The sequence below is a fragment of the Sphaeramia orbicularis genome, chromosome 21 (assembly GCF_902148855.1).
Source record: "Sphaeramia orbicularis chromosome 21, fSphaOr1.1, whole genome shotgun sequence".
Lineage (NCBI taxonomy): Eukaryota > Metazoa > Chordata > Actinopteri > Kurtiformes > Apogonidae > Sphaeramia > Sphaeramia orbicularis.
In genome coordinates this window covers 11258399-11277163 of record NC_043977.1, presented here as the reverse complement: position 1 = coordinate 11277163, position 18765 = coordinate 11258399, and the positions used below count along the sequence as shown (strand labels likewise).

The 18765-nt window shown below is 42.6% G+C and overlaps 2 protein-coding genes across 2 annotated transcripts in view; both read left to right on the top strand.

Moving 5' to 3' along the window:
• LOC115412832 (titin-like) overlaps positions 1–6237 on the top strand; it is a 59486-nt gene extending 53249 nt beyond the window's left edge. The window contains 11 exon segments of the mRNA XM_030125489.1: positions 373–654; positions 1163–1360; positions 1439–1717; positions 1799–2086; positions 2198–2476; positions 2666–2947; positions 3750–4028; positions 4102–4383; positions 5194–5472; positions 5563–5850; positions 5942–6237. Of these exon segments, the coding sequence (XP_029981349.1) occupies positions 373–654; positions 1163–1360; positions 1439–1717; positions 1799–2086; positions 2198–2476; positions 2666–2947; positions 3750–4028; positions 4102–4383; positions 5194–5472; positions 5563–5850; positions 5942–6237 (3032 nt within the window).
• A 218-nt stretch (positions 6238–6455) lies between these two features.
• LOC115411946 (titin-like) overlaps positions 6456–18765 on the top strand; it is a 130674-nt gene continuing 118364 nt past the window's right edge. The window contains 10 exon segments of the mRNA XM_030124250.1: positions 6456–6591; positions 13457–13747; positions 14124–14411; positions 14996–15112; positions 15188–15470; positions 16293–16473; positions 16591–16659; positions 16751–17033; positions 18282–18338; positions 18424–18468. Coding sequence (XP_029980110.1) covers positions 6510–6591; positions 13457–13747; positions 14124–14411; positions 14996–15112; positions 15188–15470; positions 16293–16473; positions 16591–16659; positions 16751–17033; positions 18282–18338; positions 18424–18468 — 1696 coding nt within the window. The 5' untranslated portion in view covers positions 6456–6509.

Here is an 18765-nt window from a genome sequence, read left to right as displayed (position 1 = left end):
ACAGGTCAACTCTGGAGCAGGAAAAATAGACATAAATTAGTCAATATCAACCCCTTCCCCAAAAAAATCACACTTAATGAACCATCTTTGACTATATTAGTAGCAGGATAACTGAACATTTAAGTCAAAGTAATAATTACCTAAGGAATCTGAATGTCAAACTAATCTGAAAAAATCTTCAGATCCCAATTTTTATTTTCCTCCAAGTTAGGAATTCCAGTTGAAGCGTCGTACTAACTGTAACTTCTAACTCATCAGTTTTATTCATTTCCATGCTGATTTTCAGATGAAGATGCTTGGTGTGAAACAGTTGTCAGTTTACCTAAACTCTTAGTGTCGACATTAGCTGTAACATCTTTGTGTTTTTTCCAGAGCCACCGTTCTTTGTTGAGAAACCTGAAGGCGTGTCGGTGGTGAAAGCAGGAGACAATTTGGTGTTTGAGTGTCAGGTTTCGGGTTCTCCAGAGATCTCTGTTCGCTGGTTCAGAGATGGAGTCGAGGTCCAGCAAAGTGTCAAACACATGATGTCATTTTGCAGCTCGGTCGCCACTTTACAAATATCTAATGTTACTGAGAATGACAGCGGGAAGTATTTCTGCGAAGCCTGTAATGATGCTGGCACCGAGAGCTGCACTGCAGAGCTAGTGGTCAAAGGTTTGTCTTCATCTCAGTCTCTGAATCAAATGTGAGAATTACACATTTTCAAGCCTATTTAATACGTTTTGTTATTTCAGAGCCTCCGGCTTTTGTTGAAGAACCAAATTCTGTTGAAGTGGTTAAAGGTTCCGTGGTGATGTTTGGTTGCAAAGTTGCAGGAAGTCCTCCATTTACAGTCACATGGTTTAAAGATAAAAAGATACTCAAATCCAGCCACAAGTATATTTTTGCAGACGACATGAGCTTAAAGGTCCAGGACTGTAACATGCAGGATGTGGGTACTTATCAGTGTGTGGTGGCCAACCAGGTTGGAAGTTGCACTTGTTTTGCAGAGTTGTCCCTGAAAGGTTGGTTTGACTAATGATAGTACATGTTACATCAGCTCTTAAAACACTGTAGTAACAAAGTCTTTTCTTCATGTCAGTACCTCCAATGTTCGTTAAGAAGATTGAAAACGTGTCTACTGTCCTGGGAGACGTTGCAGTCTTTTGTTGCTCTGTCGAAGGGTCTTTGCCTCTTTCTGTTCAATGGCAAAAAGATGAGAATTTGATCTCAGATGATTCTGAAATGGAGAGAGCATTTCACAACAAAGTGGCGTCTCTCAGGATCCCAGTGTGTGAGGCGGTTCACAGTGGGAATTACACCTGCCTGGTGGTCAACGAGGCTGGGCAGGACAAATGCTTTGCCACTCTTGTAGTGAAAGGTATTTCTGCTTCATGCATTCTTCTTCTCCTAACATTATAACTCGCTCTAACAGCAGTAATGCTTGTTCCTCTTGTAGAACCTCCTACGATCCAAGAGAAACCAGAGGTAGTCAGGGTGACTCGAGGGGACCCAGTTTGTCTGGAGTGCAGAGTTGCTGGGTCTCCTCAGATCAGTGTTGGATGGAGTAAAGATGGTAAAGAGTTGCAGTCGAGTAGAAAGTATCAGCTGTTGTATGAACAGAACTGCAGCAGACTGAACATTAAGTCGACTGAAGCAGACGATGCAGGAGAGTACGAGTTCAGAGCATCGAACTCCATTGGAACCTGCACCTGTAAAATCACTCTGATGGTTTTAGGTTTGTCACTTTTCGTGTCAGAGCAACTCTTAAAAGGTGTTTTTTCTGTCTCTGATGATCTTTTTGTGCTGTCTTAAACAGAGGAGATTCTTCCTCCAACGTTCATTAAAAAGTTAAAGAATATTCAAGCAGTGATGGATTCAGTGGTGACCATTGAAGGTAAAGTGTCTGGTTCGTTACCAATGTCAGTCGAATGGAGCAAAGGAAGACAAAAGATCAGTGAAGGCTTCAAGTACAAACTTCTCCAGCTTGAAAATACTGTGTCCCTGGAATTAAAGCTGAGTGAGAGCTCTGATACAGGAGAATATTCCTGTAAAGTCTGGAACTCAGCAGGCAGCTGTGTGAGCAGTGCAGTCCTGACTGCAAAAGGTCAGAGTTCAGATGTAAATGCCATCACATGTAGAAACAGAGCTCTGGGATGTATCACAGCTTCAGTTCAACCCAGACTGATGCATGATCTTATTTCTCTGTGGGTTTTAGTTCCTCCCAGATTGACAGAGGAGCCTCAGACCCAGGCTGTCCTTCCAAACTCCACCGCCGTCTTCAGGAGTTCATTTGAAGGAACGCCTCCGATCACGGTCAAATGGTTCAGAGATGACGTGGAGTTGGTTGGTGGTCCATCGTATTCCATCCGACTGGAGGAACAGTCCTCCTCCATCCACATTCACCGTGTCACTGCTTTGAATACCGGCGTTTATTCATGTCGAGTTACAAACGAGGCAGGCCATGTTAATGCTGCTGCTGAGCTGTTGGTGAAAGGTTGGACTCATCTTTTTTGTCCAAAACCATTTCCACCTCCATCTTTTTTTATTTTCACAGCCGTTCTTCATTTTTATTTTCTTCATTTATTGTCCCTTTTGTTTCCAGGATCATCTTCATCCTTCACTCATTCCTAAATGTTCATCTCTTTGCTGATGTCATTAACCTTCACTGTTTCTGACTTTGCAGAACCTCCTCATTTTATCCAGAAACTGCCTCCAACTACATTTGTGAAGCAGCGTGAGGCACACCGCTTTGAATGCAAGGCCACCAGTTCACGCTCCCTGACAATGAGCTGGTACAAAAATGACCAAAAGATAACGGACGGAGGCAACTATAAGACTATGTTTGTGGATTCGACCGCTTACCTGCAGCTGCGCACCACCACCTTCCAAGATAACGGCGTCTACACTTGTGAGGCTCACAATGATGCTGGCAGCATCAGCTGCAGCACCGTCCTCACAGTCCAAGGTCAGATACACCTCAGCGTCCTGGTCCATGGATGTAAACCAGCATGAACCGAAACCAATGAATCTGCATGGACTCGTCCTGTCCCACTCAGTCATTAATTCAGTCTTATTAAGCCCTATTTTTGTCATGACAGCATGAGATGGAGTGAATGCTCTTTTTTTAGACATATTTTTGGTATTTGACATTAAATAATCAACAGTATAAATAAACAACTGGGACCTGGTACAGAAAGACATATTTACAGTCTTTAAATCCACAAAGTGACTGTTTTTTTTTTTTATTATGTTTTAATTTGATCTTTTTTAATATCAGAATGAAAAATACAATTAGTAATTTAATAAATAACCAGAAAAAAACAAGGTGTTAATTTTCATGTATTTATGTCAGAAGACAGTCTTTTTTTTTATGTGTATAAATTTGCATTTCCTATTTTCTTACTTTTTTTCCTTAATGGTTTGAGAATTTGTGTTCATCATTTGATAATTTAGATCCGACACTTTGTTCAAGCATTTATCCAATCGAAGTGCAAAGCAAATCATTCGGATTTTATTTAATGTGGAAAAATGTCTTAACAATGTCTTAAGTATATGTTAATACATGGTCAGTTTGCAGATTTGAAGTTTGTGAATCTGTCTTTTTGCTTTGGTCCTTTTTATTCTTCATTAGTTTGTTTTCAGCTGGATTTTGTTGGAAGTTGTACAGAGAACTTGACCTTGGACTTACATGGCATTGAACACCTTCACTAACTCTTTTTTTTATCCTGATGGATTCTCTGTTAACGCCTCCTGATTATATTTTGTAGAGTCTCCGTCCTTCACTAAAACTCCAGCCCCAGTTGAAGCTGCAATAGGTAAAGAGGCCAGTCTTCACTGGGAGATGTACGGCACGCCGCCGTTCCAGGTCAGTTATTACAAAGACAAACGACCTCTGAAGGAGAGCAGGAAGTATAAGATGGTCAATGAAGGCAGCGCCACCACGCTCCACATTATCAAACTGGAGCAAAGCGACGCCGGTGTTTACGAGTGCAGAGTTTCAAACTGTGTAGGCACCGAGTCCAGCCGTGGAACCGTTACTCTGAAAGGTCAGTACCTGAACCGGCAGAACATCTGTCTGAGCCTTTATGTTACTCACATCTTCATTCACTCCTCACTTAGAACCTCCCACATTTGTGAAGAAACTGTCTGATCAATCAGTCCGAGCCGGGCAGCAACTGACGCTGACGGCCACAGTCCGAGGCTCCGAGCCTCTGACGGTGTCCTGGATCCAGGACAAGGACCACGTCCTAAGGGACGGAGACAACAGGAGGGTCACGTTTGACAACAACGTGGTCACCCTGGTGGTTCCTAAAGCTGACGCAACCACAGCGGGTAAATACACCTGCCAACTGAGGAATGACTCAGGAGTGGTCGAGTCCGTCTCACAAGTGACTGTTCTAGGTTTGTAGAACCCAGACTCCAACACTGTTCCATCAGCAGGGCGTCCACAGGTTGGAAACCACAGTTTAAAGGAAATATTAGGCCTTAAAACATGGAGTCACATCTGAATTTAATCATTTAATTCCTTCCTTTTTGTCCAACATTCTCTATGTTAAAATATTTGTAAAGCAAATGTGCATCTATGGCAAAAATACGATTTAGTTTTTTTTTTTTTTACAATAGTTTTAGTCAAAAAATATAACATTTAGAAATTAAATATACATTATTTAATCATTAACGTCTTTAAGTTCAGTGTCACGTTTCAGTTTTGTTCTTTATTTTTTGCAGAAGAAATTAAAGACTTTTTGCTGGAAAATAAAATCCAACGACCACAAAATTTTCTCTTTCATGATGAAGTGCATGGTTTGATTTTAACTTTTTGTATAGTAGGAAATCTAAATAACTAAATAAAATCATTAGAAAGCTTTAAAAAGAAAAACATGGAACATGGTTGTACCAGAGCATCTGTTTTTAATAAACCACATTTGGTTATTTTGACCACGCATCATTTTTTACATAGATATGATGATATTTTAAGTTGGACTGTTGTCAGTAGTTTATAGATAAAAGAAAAAAAATTTATTAAGTATTTGTTGCGAAACTGTTCATTTCACATTTAGCTGCAGTGAGAAGAACAGATTTGTAAAACCAAATAAAAGCTATGGAAATCATTTATTGAAAGGCTTAAATTTGACACCTGTGGACACCTGTAGACGCCCTGTTCAGTCACAGTGCAGGGCTTGGTTTTTAACGTCTTCCTCTAATTTCTAGAACCGGCTGCGATTGTTGATAGTCCAGAGTCTGTCAACGTGAAGTCAGGAGAAAACGTAGCTCTCGAGGTCAGAGTCTCTGGAAGTCCAGAGCTGAAAACTAAATGGTACAAAGATAACAAGGAGCTTTCAGTTGGAGCCAAGTATCAGATGTCTTTCACCAAGAAGGTGGCCATCCTAAAGATCCGGTCCGCAGACAAAACAGATGCTGGAGAATATAAACTGGACGTGTCCAACAATGTTGGCACAGCCTCATGCAGAACCAAACTGTCTGTCTCAGGTTAGTTGTGTCGGTCACGTCCTCTGAACCAGGTTTATGAGCAGATCCATAGATGAGAAATACTCATGACATGTTTTTTTTTGACAATAGATAAGGTGATTCCTCCGAGTTTCATAAGGAAGCTGAGAGACACCCATCTGGTTGTGGGTAGACCTGGTGAGATGGAGTGCAAAGTAGCTGGTTCTGCTCCTTTAACAACTTCCTGGTTCCACAATGGGCAGGAAATCAAGAGTGGACCCAACTGTGAAATCAGCTGCAGCGATAACAACTGCAGACTGAGTTTCCCCTCCATTGGCTTGTACGATTCTGGCAAATACACATGTAAGGCTGTGAATGCAGCCGGATCCAGTGACACTAGTGCTTCAATGAGCGTTACAGGTCAGTAGAAGAGAATGAAAGTACAGAAGGATGTTTAGGAGGCTCCAAACTCAAATTAATCGTCAACAAATCTTTTTTTTATCTGAACCAGAACCTCCATCTTTTGCGGAAACACCTGAGAAAATGGAAACGTTGCCCGGCAAAAATGTGTCTTTCACAGCTAAAGTGCGAGGCAGTCCTCCTCTGAAAGTAAAATGGTTCAGAGGAGCTAAAGAGATGCAGCATGGACGAGGCTGCGACATCTCCCTGAAGAACGACGTGGCCTCGCTGATGCTGAAGGCGGTGGACAAATCCCATGCAGGAGAGTATACCTGCCAGGTCATCAATGAGGCTGGGAAGGAGAGCTGCCCCGTTTACCTGTTTGTCAAAGGTGTGTTCGAACAATAACCCCTCTGTCTTTGTTTATCCATCACAGGAACAGTTCTTTTCTATAACTCATCTTGGAATTACCTTCCTCAGAACCAGTTCATTTCGTCAAGAAGCTGAAGGATGTTTCCTCTGAGAAGGGTAAACCTCTGAGGCTCGAGGTCACATTTGGTGGAACTCCGTCAGTGAGTGTGACGTGGAAGAAGGACGGTAAACTCATTTGGGCTTCGTACCAGTACAATGTCATCAACACCGACACCTCCAGCATCCTGGAGGTTCTTAACGCCGACAGGATGGAAGCTGCCGGAAAGTACTCTTGCGAAGTAGACAATGGAGTCGGAAGCGACAGATGTGAAGCGTATATCACACTACTAGGTAAACACTCCAACATGTTCATGGTCATTCGTGCATTTAGTCTTTCATTCATTCATTTGTTCATCCTCAACCCAACATCTGTAGTGTACTAAACCATCATCATCGCCATTTTTCACTTCAGAGCGGCCGTACTTTGTTGATAAGATGGAGGCGGTGGAGGTAACCCTAGGCGAGCCGGTTTCCCTGAAATGCCACGTCGCAGGAACTCCGGACATTGAAGTATCATGGTATAAAGCAGATGGAAAGTTGCGCAAGTCCAACACTTGCTCAATGGACTTCACAAAGGGTGTCGCCACTTTGAAACTGACTAAAACTACTAAGTTTGATCATGGCGAATACTTCTGCAAAGCTGAGAACCGGGTTGGTTCGTCCTCCACCAGCTGTAATGTGGTGGTGAAAGGTGATTTAACAGACTTTTACATTTTACAGAATGAAAGTTCAGCTAAGGATAAGAATTTTTCATAAATTTGCTTCTCGATGTGCCAGTAAATAACACTAAGTTATGGGATCCTCTAGAGCCACCTTTCCGAACTTTCTTTCAAGACCCAAAATGGATTCTGGATCTGCCTTTACTGGGTCACAGTGGGCATCAAACATTATCAAACACATGGCACTACTGTGATATGTGAATTCATTTTCTTTAAAACAGAAGCGCATTCTTTTTTGTGGCTCTTTCTCTTCATGTTAAACTGGACTTTTTCTCTGGATCGATACTGAAACAGACTTTACCAATGCACAGGTGTTTGATGTGATCATGGTACCTGTAACTGATATTCCAGGTTTAGTAGAAGAACTCTCCATGTTTATGGATTCATGGCATAATTTGTATGTTAGGGTCCAGACTTTTGGGTCTTGAGCTAAGGAAGTTTAGGAGGTCCTGCTCTAGAGGTTACCCAGCTAAAAGATCAAGGATATTGTATTTCTGTGAATAGTTACCTCTGGTCAAATAAGGTATTCTTGGAAAACTAGTCATTTAGACTCCTGGTAGGTCCCGTATGGTGACATTTTACCACATTAACATAGAACTGCATGGCATCATGACCACATCTCTAACATCACTGCTTCTCTCAGAACCTGTGCGCTTTGTCAAGAAGCTGGACGACATGACTTTCTCAGTAGGACAACCACTGAGACTCGCCTGCAGTTACACAGGAAGCCAACGGGTCAACGTCACTTGGAAAAAAGACAACAAGCTGATCTGGGCTTCGTATCAGTATAACGTTAAAACCACTGACTCCACCTGCATTCTGGAGGTCCTGAACAGCGACAGGCCTGAAGCAGCTGGAATGTATTCTTGTGAAATTTCCAACGGGGTTGGAAAAGACTTCTGCCAATGCCGTGTCAGCCTAGGTAAAGTCACAACCTTTAATGCTACATCTGCTTTCCATTCTAAACTAACCTAACCTACAGTTCTGCTGTTAGAGGATTACTGCATGACCTCCATTCCTACCACTAGCATAACATAGTTTATGACATCTGCAATTAACCTAATCATTGCTTCTCTCAGAACCTCCACGCTTCATGATAAAGCTGGAAGACACTTATTTCCGACTCCGTGAACCTTTGACTCTCACGTGCACGTACACCGGTAGCCAGAGAATGAACGTGACCTGGAAGAAGGATGGCAAACTGATCTGGGCATCGTACAAGTACAACGTGAAGACCACCAATGACACCTGCACCTTAGAAGTCCTCAACAGCGACCGAGAGGAAGCCGTTGGAAAATACACATGTGAAATATCTAACAGTGCAGGACACGACCTCTGCCATGCTAATGTCAAACTAGGTAACCACTAACCTCACCTCTCCATTACAGGGATCAACACTTTAATATTTAACCTCATTTCATTGTGTAGCCTTTCAGTTAACACTGCTGTTCGCCTTTTCTAACACCATCACCGTTAAATTCTCAGAACCTGTTCGCTTTGTGAGAAAACTGAAAAACACCTACTATAAAATCGGACGCCCGTTGTCGCTGGAGGTCATGTTCACTGGCAGCCAGAGGATTTATGTCAGCTGGATGAAGGATGGAAAACCCATCTGGGCTTCGTACAAATACAACGTCAGAACCACCAACACCTCAAGCACCTTGGATGTCCTCAACAGCGACCGCCGAGAGGCTGTCGGCAAATACTCATGCGAGATTTCCAACTCTGAGGGCACTGATATCTGCCATGCTTTTGTTAAAATAGGTAACACCAACGCCACTAACAACCACACCTCAGAAATCAGCATCAGCCATGGTTCCACAACATCTGCAGTTCTGATAAAAAAAAATAAAAAATAGGCAAATGACGTATGAAAACCATGCAGACTGTAAACAGAAAGTGGAAGAAACCTCGGTCATGTCACACATTATGTTTAAGGTAAAACTTACTAAGGTAATGTTACATTTCTGGAAATACCTACTAAAACTGACACGTTAAACACCATCATGTAATGTCAGATACTTGCATAAACGATTAATAGTGTTAATAGTAATGTTAACTTTGTGTAATATAATACAGTAATGGGCTGGTTAATGCAGTACTGAATTAATGTTAATTTATGTGAGTTCAAGTAACAGACGGTATTATTAGTAACACAAAACTTTATAAAGTTAATTAGTTAATGAATCAGGGTTTAGTAAATCTAATACTGGAAGACTTGAAGTAGATCAGTTATGTTTAAACTTAATGTCATGTTAGCAAATGTTGTACATGTAAATCACCTCTGACAGTTTTATTGAATAAAAAGAGTTTCGGATATTTATTAATATATTTATTAAACCACTTGATGGATGCGTCTAAACATTTTCTTTTTCCATTTCATGAGTTTTATTCAGAATTGCTGGACTGATTTATGGAAACATGACTGATTTTTTTCCAAATGTAGTAAATGTAGCTGATTCTCAGACTCCACCCACTCCAATCATGTGCTTGTTCTACGCTCCGCCCTGCCTCTAACATTCCCATTACCTCCTGTAGAACCTGTTCGCTTTGTTAAGAAGCTGGAAGACACTTGGTACCGACTGGGCGAACCGTTATCGCTGTACTGTGCCTTCAGCGCCAGCCCCAGGGTCTATGTGAGCTGGAAGAAGGATGGAAAACCCATCTGGGCTTCGTACAAGTACAATGTCCGCACCACGGATGACTCCTGCGTTCTGGATGTTCTGAACAGTGACCGACTTGAAGCAGCAGGAAAATACTGCTGCGAAATCTCTAACTCTGAAAACTCTGCCATGTGCTGCGCTCAGGTCCAACTAGGTAACACTAGAGCTGAAAACGTGGAAGCAGTGGTGGAAGAAATACTCAGCTCATTTTAAAATACTGCAGTACAAGTACAAGTAGTGCATTTAAACCCCAAGAGTATTAACAGTTTAAATTAAATCTTATTGTAGAAATGAAATGACCTTATAAAGAATAAGCCTGTATATATTAATAAATCTCTTTACCTGTTTAAAGTTTAGCTGAAGCTGCTTATGTTTATCCTTTAAAATCCAATATAATTCTATATAATCTAATATAAATATATTGAATCTAATATAATCCAATCTAATATCATCCAAAATAATCCAATATAGTACAGTATAATCCAATTTAATCTAATATATTCCAGTATAATCTAATATAATGCAGTGTAATCCAAACTACTTTAATGTAATCCAATATAATCCGATCCAAAACATCCAAATACCCTAAACATCACAGATTCATCTGCACATTAGTAGTTGAGTATAAAAATACTGTTCATTAAAGGGATTGAAACATCTAAAAAAAAAACAAAAAACCAGGAGATCATCACGTTTGAGATGAAATACTTTTACATTAAACTGACTGAATTTAATCTGAAAATAGGTGCAGATTTAACTGCTTTATAGTGAAACATTTAAAGTATGAACAGCTATAAAGATAAAACCCTTACTGTGGTACAAGAAAACATCAATTTAACAGAAACAGAACACATCATTTAAAAGAAATGGAACAAAGCAGTACAATAAAAGCTGAGTAAGTACTGCAGTAACATTTATATAAAACAAAGTACAAGTGTAAATCTGTAGAAAATGTAGCTAGAAGTATGTGGAGTTAGTACTTCAAGAGTATTTTTACATTCCACCACTGTTTATAACTGATCTAATTCCCTCTGTTTTGACTCAACCTTCACTAACTCTGCCAAACTAACAGCTGACATTTCACCTCTTTAGAACCTGTTCGCTTTGTGAAAACGCTGGAAGATGTGACGTTCAGGGTCGGTCAGCCGCTCAGGCTTCAGGTCACTTTCACGGGCAGTAGGCACGTGCATGTGACCTGGACCAAGGACGGCAAACCCATCTGGGCGTCGTACAAATACAACGTCTACACCACAGAGAACTCCTGCACTCTGGAGGTTCGCAACAGCGACAGAGAGGAGGCTGCTGGGAAATATTCCTGTCAGATCTCCAACGCTACTAGCTCTGCAGTCTGTCAGGCTCATGTCCGCCTAGGTAACATCCTCTAACATTAACTAATAACCCAGGTCAGGTCAGGGATCAGGACTAATGATGCTGTTGCTTCTCTCAGAACCGGTGAGATTTGTGAAAAAACTCGAGGACGCATCATACAGTCTGGGCGATCGGCTGAGGCTCATGTGCACGTACAGCGGTAGTCAGCGCATCCACGTGACCTGGACCAAGGACGGGAAACCCATCTGGGCATCGTACAAATACAACGTGAAGACGACGGATTCCTCCTGTGTTTTGGAGATACTGAACAGTGACCGAGAGGAAGCGGCCGGAGTCTATTCATGTCAAATCGCTAATGCAGAAAGCTCTGACATCTGTGATGCTTATGTCGTTTGTAAAACCTCTAAGAAAGGTAGAAGCATCACATTCACCAAGACATTGACAAATGAGTCACAGTTTCCTCCCAGAGAAGCTTCAGCTCCTTGTGCGCTGGTGAAGCTGAGCTGTTTAAGAGTCTGTAGATGCTTTTGCTCAAAGTCGCTTCAACCAAACATTAACCGTTGAAAGTTTTCCATCTTGGTTGCTCCAGCCTGTCAGTAATACCAGATGGATCTTGAACGAATCATTGAACTGATGTGGTTTTAACCCATGTTTACTCAAACCTCACTCCGCTAAAACTCCTCTCATTGACTAGTGCTTGATCTGTTGTTGGAACAGCTCTTGATTGGTGCATTTCTTGGTGCATAGAAGGGGATTCCATTGCTTTTGGACAAATGAATCATCAAACCTTTTGGACCTGGGGCAATGAAAGAAGCATTGATATCTTAAAGCGCCAACAGAAGGAAGACAAGCCACCTGGGAGGAGACTGGGGCTCTCGCCATATTTCACTATTAATTAATCCTGTTGTTAATTTCATCTTTCTAACCAAAACCTCTGCTTACCTCCCATCACTTTGCTGCTAACACCCTCACTGCTTCTCAGAGTCTCCTCGCTTCATCAGGAAGCTGGAAAATATTTCATTCTCAGTGGGCAAACCTCTAAGTCTTAGAGTAGCGTTCACTGGCCGTCAGAGAATGAGTGTGAGCTGGAGGAAAGACGGTCGGCCGATCTGGGCATCGTATCAGTACAATGTGAAGACCACGGACTGCAGCTGTGTCCTGGACGTCCTCAACAGCGACAGGGAAGAGGCCAGAGGAAGATACACTTGCGAAATTTCCAATGCAGATGGCTCTGATATCTGCCATGCTTATGTCACACTAGGTAACTAACCAGTAGGACAGCTGATTGTTCTCTCATAATTTCCATTGCGCATGAATAAATAATTAATTGAAGTAACAATAATACAGGAGGAGACTGACTACAGGGTTTTCTGATAGAAAGTCTTTTTGTGGTTAATAGAAAATGGTCAATTTTAACCAAAACCGTGATCTTTTCCTAAACCTACACATGTATTTTGGTGCCGATTCTCTCCATCACAGTCTGGTGGAGTTGAACAATGACAGTGGGTCCATTTCACTGTGTAGAGGATAATGGCGTATCTGCTGCTCAGGACTTTCAACCCTTCATCACTCTTCTCTGCCTCATCTTCATAAAGTCTTTCCACTGTTGAGTCTTTCTGCTAAAGCCCTGAACTCAAACTTCTCCGCAAACATGTAACAGTAGACCCTCACATAGCTTTTCTCTGCTGGTAACTGTCCACACTTCAACGTAAAGTTAAAACACACTCAGCGAAAGCGCACTTGCTCAGTCAGTCAGTGCTTTGACTCATTTCAACATTGCTTCTCCCAGAACCGGTGCGATTCATAAAGAAACTGGAGGACGTGGCCCATGAGCTGTGTAAACCTCTGAGGCTGGAGTGCACGTACACTGGCAGTCAGAGAGTGCACGTTACCTGGAAGAAGGACGACAAGCTGATCTGGGCTTCGTACCAGTACAACGTCAAAACCACGGCGTCGTCCTGTGTTCTGGAGGTCCTCAACAATGACAGAGCTGCCTGTGCTGGGAAATACACTTGCGAAATTTCCAATGCAGAAGGAACTGACAGCTGTCATTGTCATGTTAACATAGGTAACGCCACAACTAACACGTTCTACCCATGTCATTCACATCCACCAGTGCTAACTTCACCTGTAGTCACTGTGTCCTTGTGTTTGTCAGTACTGAGATACGTTGATCTGAAAGGTCCTGGATGTCGGTTTGTTTCGCGTTGGCTGGTGTTTTTCTGGGTGGTAGGGATTCTCGTCTCTCAGACCATGTTTTCATGTTTAGGTCAGATTGTCAGAGTATTTGGTAACAGGGTTGACGTTCAGTATCTGTTGGCTTTTGTGTCCCAGCTCCATGTCGTCCAGTTGTGGCCCAGTGGCCTTGTCAGTGCTCCACATTTGGTTATTGATCCACCTCTCTTTGTCCCATCATCCCCTGACTGTGTTCATTTCCTCCCTCAGATCGTAAAGTCCCTCCCAACTTCACCAAGAAGCCGTCGGAGTCCATGATGGATTCTGTAGGTAAGACGGTGAAGATGGAGGGCCGCGTCTCAGGCTCGCAGCCGCTCTCTGTCACCTGGTTCAAGGACAACAACGAAATCTACGCCTCAGACAAATATGAGGTCAGCTTTAAGAACAATGTCGCCCTGCTGTGTGTCCGGGACTCCACCACCTCTGACAGTGGCTTCTATACCTGTGAGGCCTCAAACGACGCCGGCAGAGCGTCCTGTCAGGTGTCACTGAGCATCTCAGGTACAACCACGGCTATTGTTGGTAATCCTTTAAATCACACATTAGCCTCACAAGGAACATGTAAAAGTCCTGCAATATGTAAGAAAAGGAACAATTCAAACAAAGGAATGGATAGGAATGGCATCAAACAGAATCAATGAAGAAATAATAAAGTACATAATACAAAGGCTAAAGGTAGACTTGGTCTTGCTACAGACACTGATACTCTAATAGACCAACAACACGTGACCAGAAGGTTTTAGATCACAATAAAACCCTTTTAACATAAATCAGCTCTCTGGTGTTTGGAGATGCAGTTGAGCTGAGTCAGTGTGGACTGAAATGATCAAATACTGAAACGTTGACATTTGAGTATGAACCTTCTTTTTTTGTTCAGAAACGGGTCAGGCTCCTCAGTTCGACGTCCCTCTTGCACCGGTGGCTGTCAACGAAGATGACAAACTGAGCCTGAAATGCCATGTGATAGGCAGTCCTCCCCTGAGCATCCAGTGGATGAAGGACCGCCGTGAGCTCAGGTCCAGTGGAAACACCAGGATCACATTTGTGTCCGGGACAGCCAGTCTGGAAATCAGTCATGCCTCCAAGAGCGATGCCGGTGACTATCTGTGCAAAGCCAGCAACAACGTTGGAAGCAACTTCTGTAAAGCCAAAGTCACTGTAGCAGGTAACCGGTGTGGATGATCTGGATCAGGGTAAAACCAGGGTGGATGGATGATCCGGATCAGGGTAAAACCAGGGTGGATGGATGATCTGGATCAGGGTAAAACCAGGGTGGATGGATGATCTGGATCAGAGTAAAACCAGGGTGGATGACCCTGATCAACATAAAACCAGTGTGAATGGATAATCCAGATCAGGGTAAAACCAGTGTGAATGATGTCTCACTGTCCCACTGGTAACACATTCAATTCATTTATTCCATTTGGAACCAACTATGTACAACATTTCACATAAATATTTCCTTGTCTGCAGACAATAATCTAGATCTTTTTTAACTCTACTTCCAAAGGTCCACTTAGTTCTACATGAAAAGCTGTTTTGAAAACATCCTGGTTTGGTTTAAATGTCAATAAGTAAATGTGTCTTATTAAAGTAAATCCTTGAGTCTTTAACTAAACTGAACTAAACTACAGCAATAAAGACACAGATATGAGTCATGTCTGAAACCCTGAACCATTGTCCTCTGGTGGTGGTTCTACATGTATGGATAATTTATTGATGTAATTGTCCTCCATGTTTTCTCTCTAGATAAAGGAGCTAAACCCGCCCCTGCTGAAGCCGCCGCCCCGGCCGCTGCTGCTCCCGTGAAACGCCTTGACAACCTGTTCTTCATCGAGGAGCCCCAGAGCATCTCCGTCATAGAGAGTAAGTGGATGGTGAGATGTGGCTGAGGTTCTTGAGTCCAGGGGTTTGACAGTTTGTGGTTCTGTGTCTGTGCAGAGGGAACCGCCACCTTCATTGCCAAAGTGGGTGGAGACCCCATCCCCAGCGTCAAGTGGATGAAGGGCAAGTGGAGGCAGATCACACAAGGTGGTCGTATCTCTATCGAACACAAAGGTCAGGACGCCAAGCTGGAGATCCGGGAGGTCACCAAGTCTGACTCGGGTCAGTACCGCTGCGTTGCCACCAACAAACATGGAGAGATCGAATGCAGCGCCGACATGGAGGTCCTGAAGAAGGAGGAGGCCGAAGGCTTCGGAGACTTCAGAGCCAAACTCAAGAAGTACGTTTACCTAGATCAGAGATGATCACCTACAGCTTCCCCAATCAAAGTTTAGGAGCTGATGTTATAACCTGACTTACTTAGACTTACTCAGACTTAATCCTCTTCGCCTGGCCGGGAGCATAGGACCTCAGCGAAGGGTCTCCACTGCTTTCTTAGCTCGCCTCATCCTGCGAGGTACTCCTCTAGCAGCTTGAGACCTTTTCATTGGGGTTTTCATAATCGCAGTAAGTTGGCTCTACCTATGGGTGATTGGCCCAAGGGCTTCACATGCACCTATTAGACCTAAAGATTGCTGTTGTATCCCATGTTACACTGAGTTCAACCCTGCACCACAATGAGGCACACTGGCCCGAGGGAAAGTGTGGGGCCTGCTACACGCCGCAAGTCCCTAGGTAAAACTTTGCAGGGGTCTGACAGAACCCTGTAAATATAGTGTGTTTAAGGTTAGGGTCAGGGTTATGGAGTTAAAGTAAACCCTAACCTCACAGGTGGTCTTGGTCCACTGGCTTTGGGCCATTCAGTCAGTGTGAGATATTCTTATCCCTGTCATAGGTAATTTTATGTATAAATTATCTTCATCATCTATGAAAAAGAAAACTAAAAAGAACCATAAACAGGAAAAACTGGGCTCGGGGAGAAGAGAGATAAAGAAAGGAAACATCAGCTTCATTCCTTCAGTGAATTTAAGTAGTTTGGATCTTTTCATGTGTGTATGATCCAAATGTATCTGACCAGGCTCAGTGGTTCAGGTGTTGAGGGTTAAACCACCTTGGTCTAAACATAATTCTTCCTCTTTGATGTGGGGTTTTTCTATATCAGGACTCCATCCAAGCAGAAGAGTCCAAAGAAAGAAGACATCGACATCGTGGAGCTGCTCAGAGGTCATGACCCCAAAGACTACGAGAGGATTCTTAGGGAACACGATATCCACGACTACCGTGCGATCCTTCAGGCCATTGAGTTCCTGAAGAAGGAGAAGGAGATGGAGACGGGACGACCGGTGAGACACCATTGAGGACAAACGGGTTCAGAGTTACTGCTGTGGACATGACTGTCCACTAAGACAGAGGTATTCTTCCACCTATTCAGTCTCATCTTGACCTGTTTTCTTCTGCAGGAAGTGGAACATGGAGGTCGTGTTGAAGAGGAGGTCATGGCTCGGTTAATGCAGCAGATGGAGGCACGAGTCGGAGCAGAGGTAATGAACGTAAACCACCACAACCACAAAACAATGACTCTGAACAGAGACATCTGATGGACATTGAGTGATGGGACAGATGTTTTGTCCTCAGCCCGTCTCTGTAATGGAGGACATCAGTGACCAGACAGTGGCCGAAAACCAAACGGCCACATTCGAGTGTCAGATCAGCATCAACTACCCAGAGATCAGCCTGACCTGGTACAAAGGAACCCAGAAACTTGAGGCCGGAGACAGGTACGAGATCCACAGCATCGGAGACCGACACTACTTGAAGGTCAAGAACTGCCAGAGCAAAGACCAGGGCAACTATCGTGTGGTGTGTGGACCTCATATCTCCAACGCCAAGCTCACCGTGTCAGGTAAGGGTCCGACCAACACCCACCTTTAGTGGTTCACCATGAACCTAGGAAAGAGTCCGACTAACACCCACCTTTAACGGTTCACTTTGAACCTAGTAAAGAGTCCAACTAACACCTACCTTTAACGGTTCACCATGAACCCAGTGAAGAGCCCGACTAACACCTACCTTTAACGGTTCACCTTGAACCCAGTAAAGAGTCCTACTAACGCGTACCTTTAATGGTTCACCTTGAACCTAGGGAAGAGTCCGACTAACACCAGCCCTCCCACTCACCTCTTTGGACCAACTGGTTCACACCAGCCGTCTCTGTTTGTTGTGTGTTTCTATGTACGTGACAACACCATGGATCTGAATCAGGAGTTGAGTCTTTATCTGATTTTAGCCGAACAAATTTAGTTCACCAAATGCATCTGAAGCATTGAGGTGAACGAGCACCACTCGGCCACCTTTGAATGTGAACTGGTCTTCAGCGATGCCATGGTCACATGGTACAAAGACTCATGGGAGCTCAGAAAGGACCCAAAGTAACTTCAGGACGGAGGGTTGGCAGCACCTTTTGACCATCCATGATGTGATAGCGCAGCCTGAAGGTCCTAACCCTGACTCTGTGGAGACATGGACGGAGCAGATGAACTGGGTTAACCACCTGTTGAATTCGGTTTCAACTTCTAAAACCTGATTAAAACAGCCCTGATTCAAACCCTTTTGGATGTAGTAGGAGTTAAACATCCATCCCAGTGTTTTCAGTTGTTGCTCATGTGTCCATCAGGCGTGTACTTGGTCATGAGCCAAAGGGAGAAGCTCAAATGACAGGAAATATGAAGAATAATGTCATATAAAAGGACAAAACATGTTATTATTTTCACAATAATAAAACTAATAAAAATTATAAAAACTAATAATAATAACTAATAATCGTTTTTTCTATTTTCTGCTTGTTTGTTTACTTATTGTATGTTATGTATTATTTTTTATTAATTTATGTATTTATTTATTTTTGTATATATTCATTTATTTATTATTCATTTTGTTTATTTGTTTTTATCTCTATGTCTGCATAAGTTTTAAATTCTAATCCCTTTTATTTATGACTTTATTCTGGACCCTCCTGTGATTCTGGATCAGGTCAAGTTTTGGTCTAGTTTTAGTCCAATTTGCTTTTTTGTCAATAGATGAATAAAACATTAGGTTTTTCAGTTGGTTCTGGTTTAAGTTATCTTAATATTTGTTGGCCTTTGACCCTTAGACGTCCCAGCCCGATCGGTTCAGGTTCCAGATTCAGCATCGATGTTTTATGTTAAAGGTGAGTCGAGTTAGATTCACATTCAGTTTCTTATCAGAACTCGACTCGACTTCTTTTATTCATGAATCTGTTTTTCCACCGAAAGATTCGTCAGAGTTTTATCACATTGAAGAGCGAACGGAGATGGAAGGTAAAAAAAAAAAACTAACCACGTTTAAGACCCTTAACCATCTTCATCATCTTCACCATCTTCATCATCTTCATCTTCCTCATCTTCTTCATCATCTTATAAATTTTTCAACTCAATCTTCATCCCTTATTAACTCAAACCCACATGTGAAGTGTTTAACTGGTTTTTTATTATAATTAGTTTATTAAATGCTGTCATAGTTTATTTTTTCACCTCTTACTAAGAATACATTCTTTTTTTCTTCCTAATTGCAGTGAATTGCATGTCTGAACTTTGACACGTTTGATATTTGATATT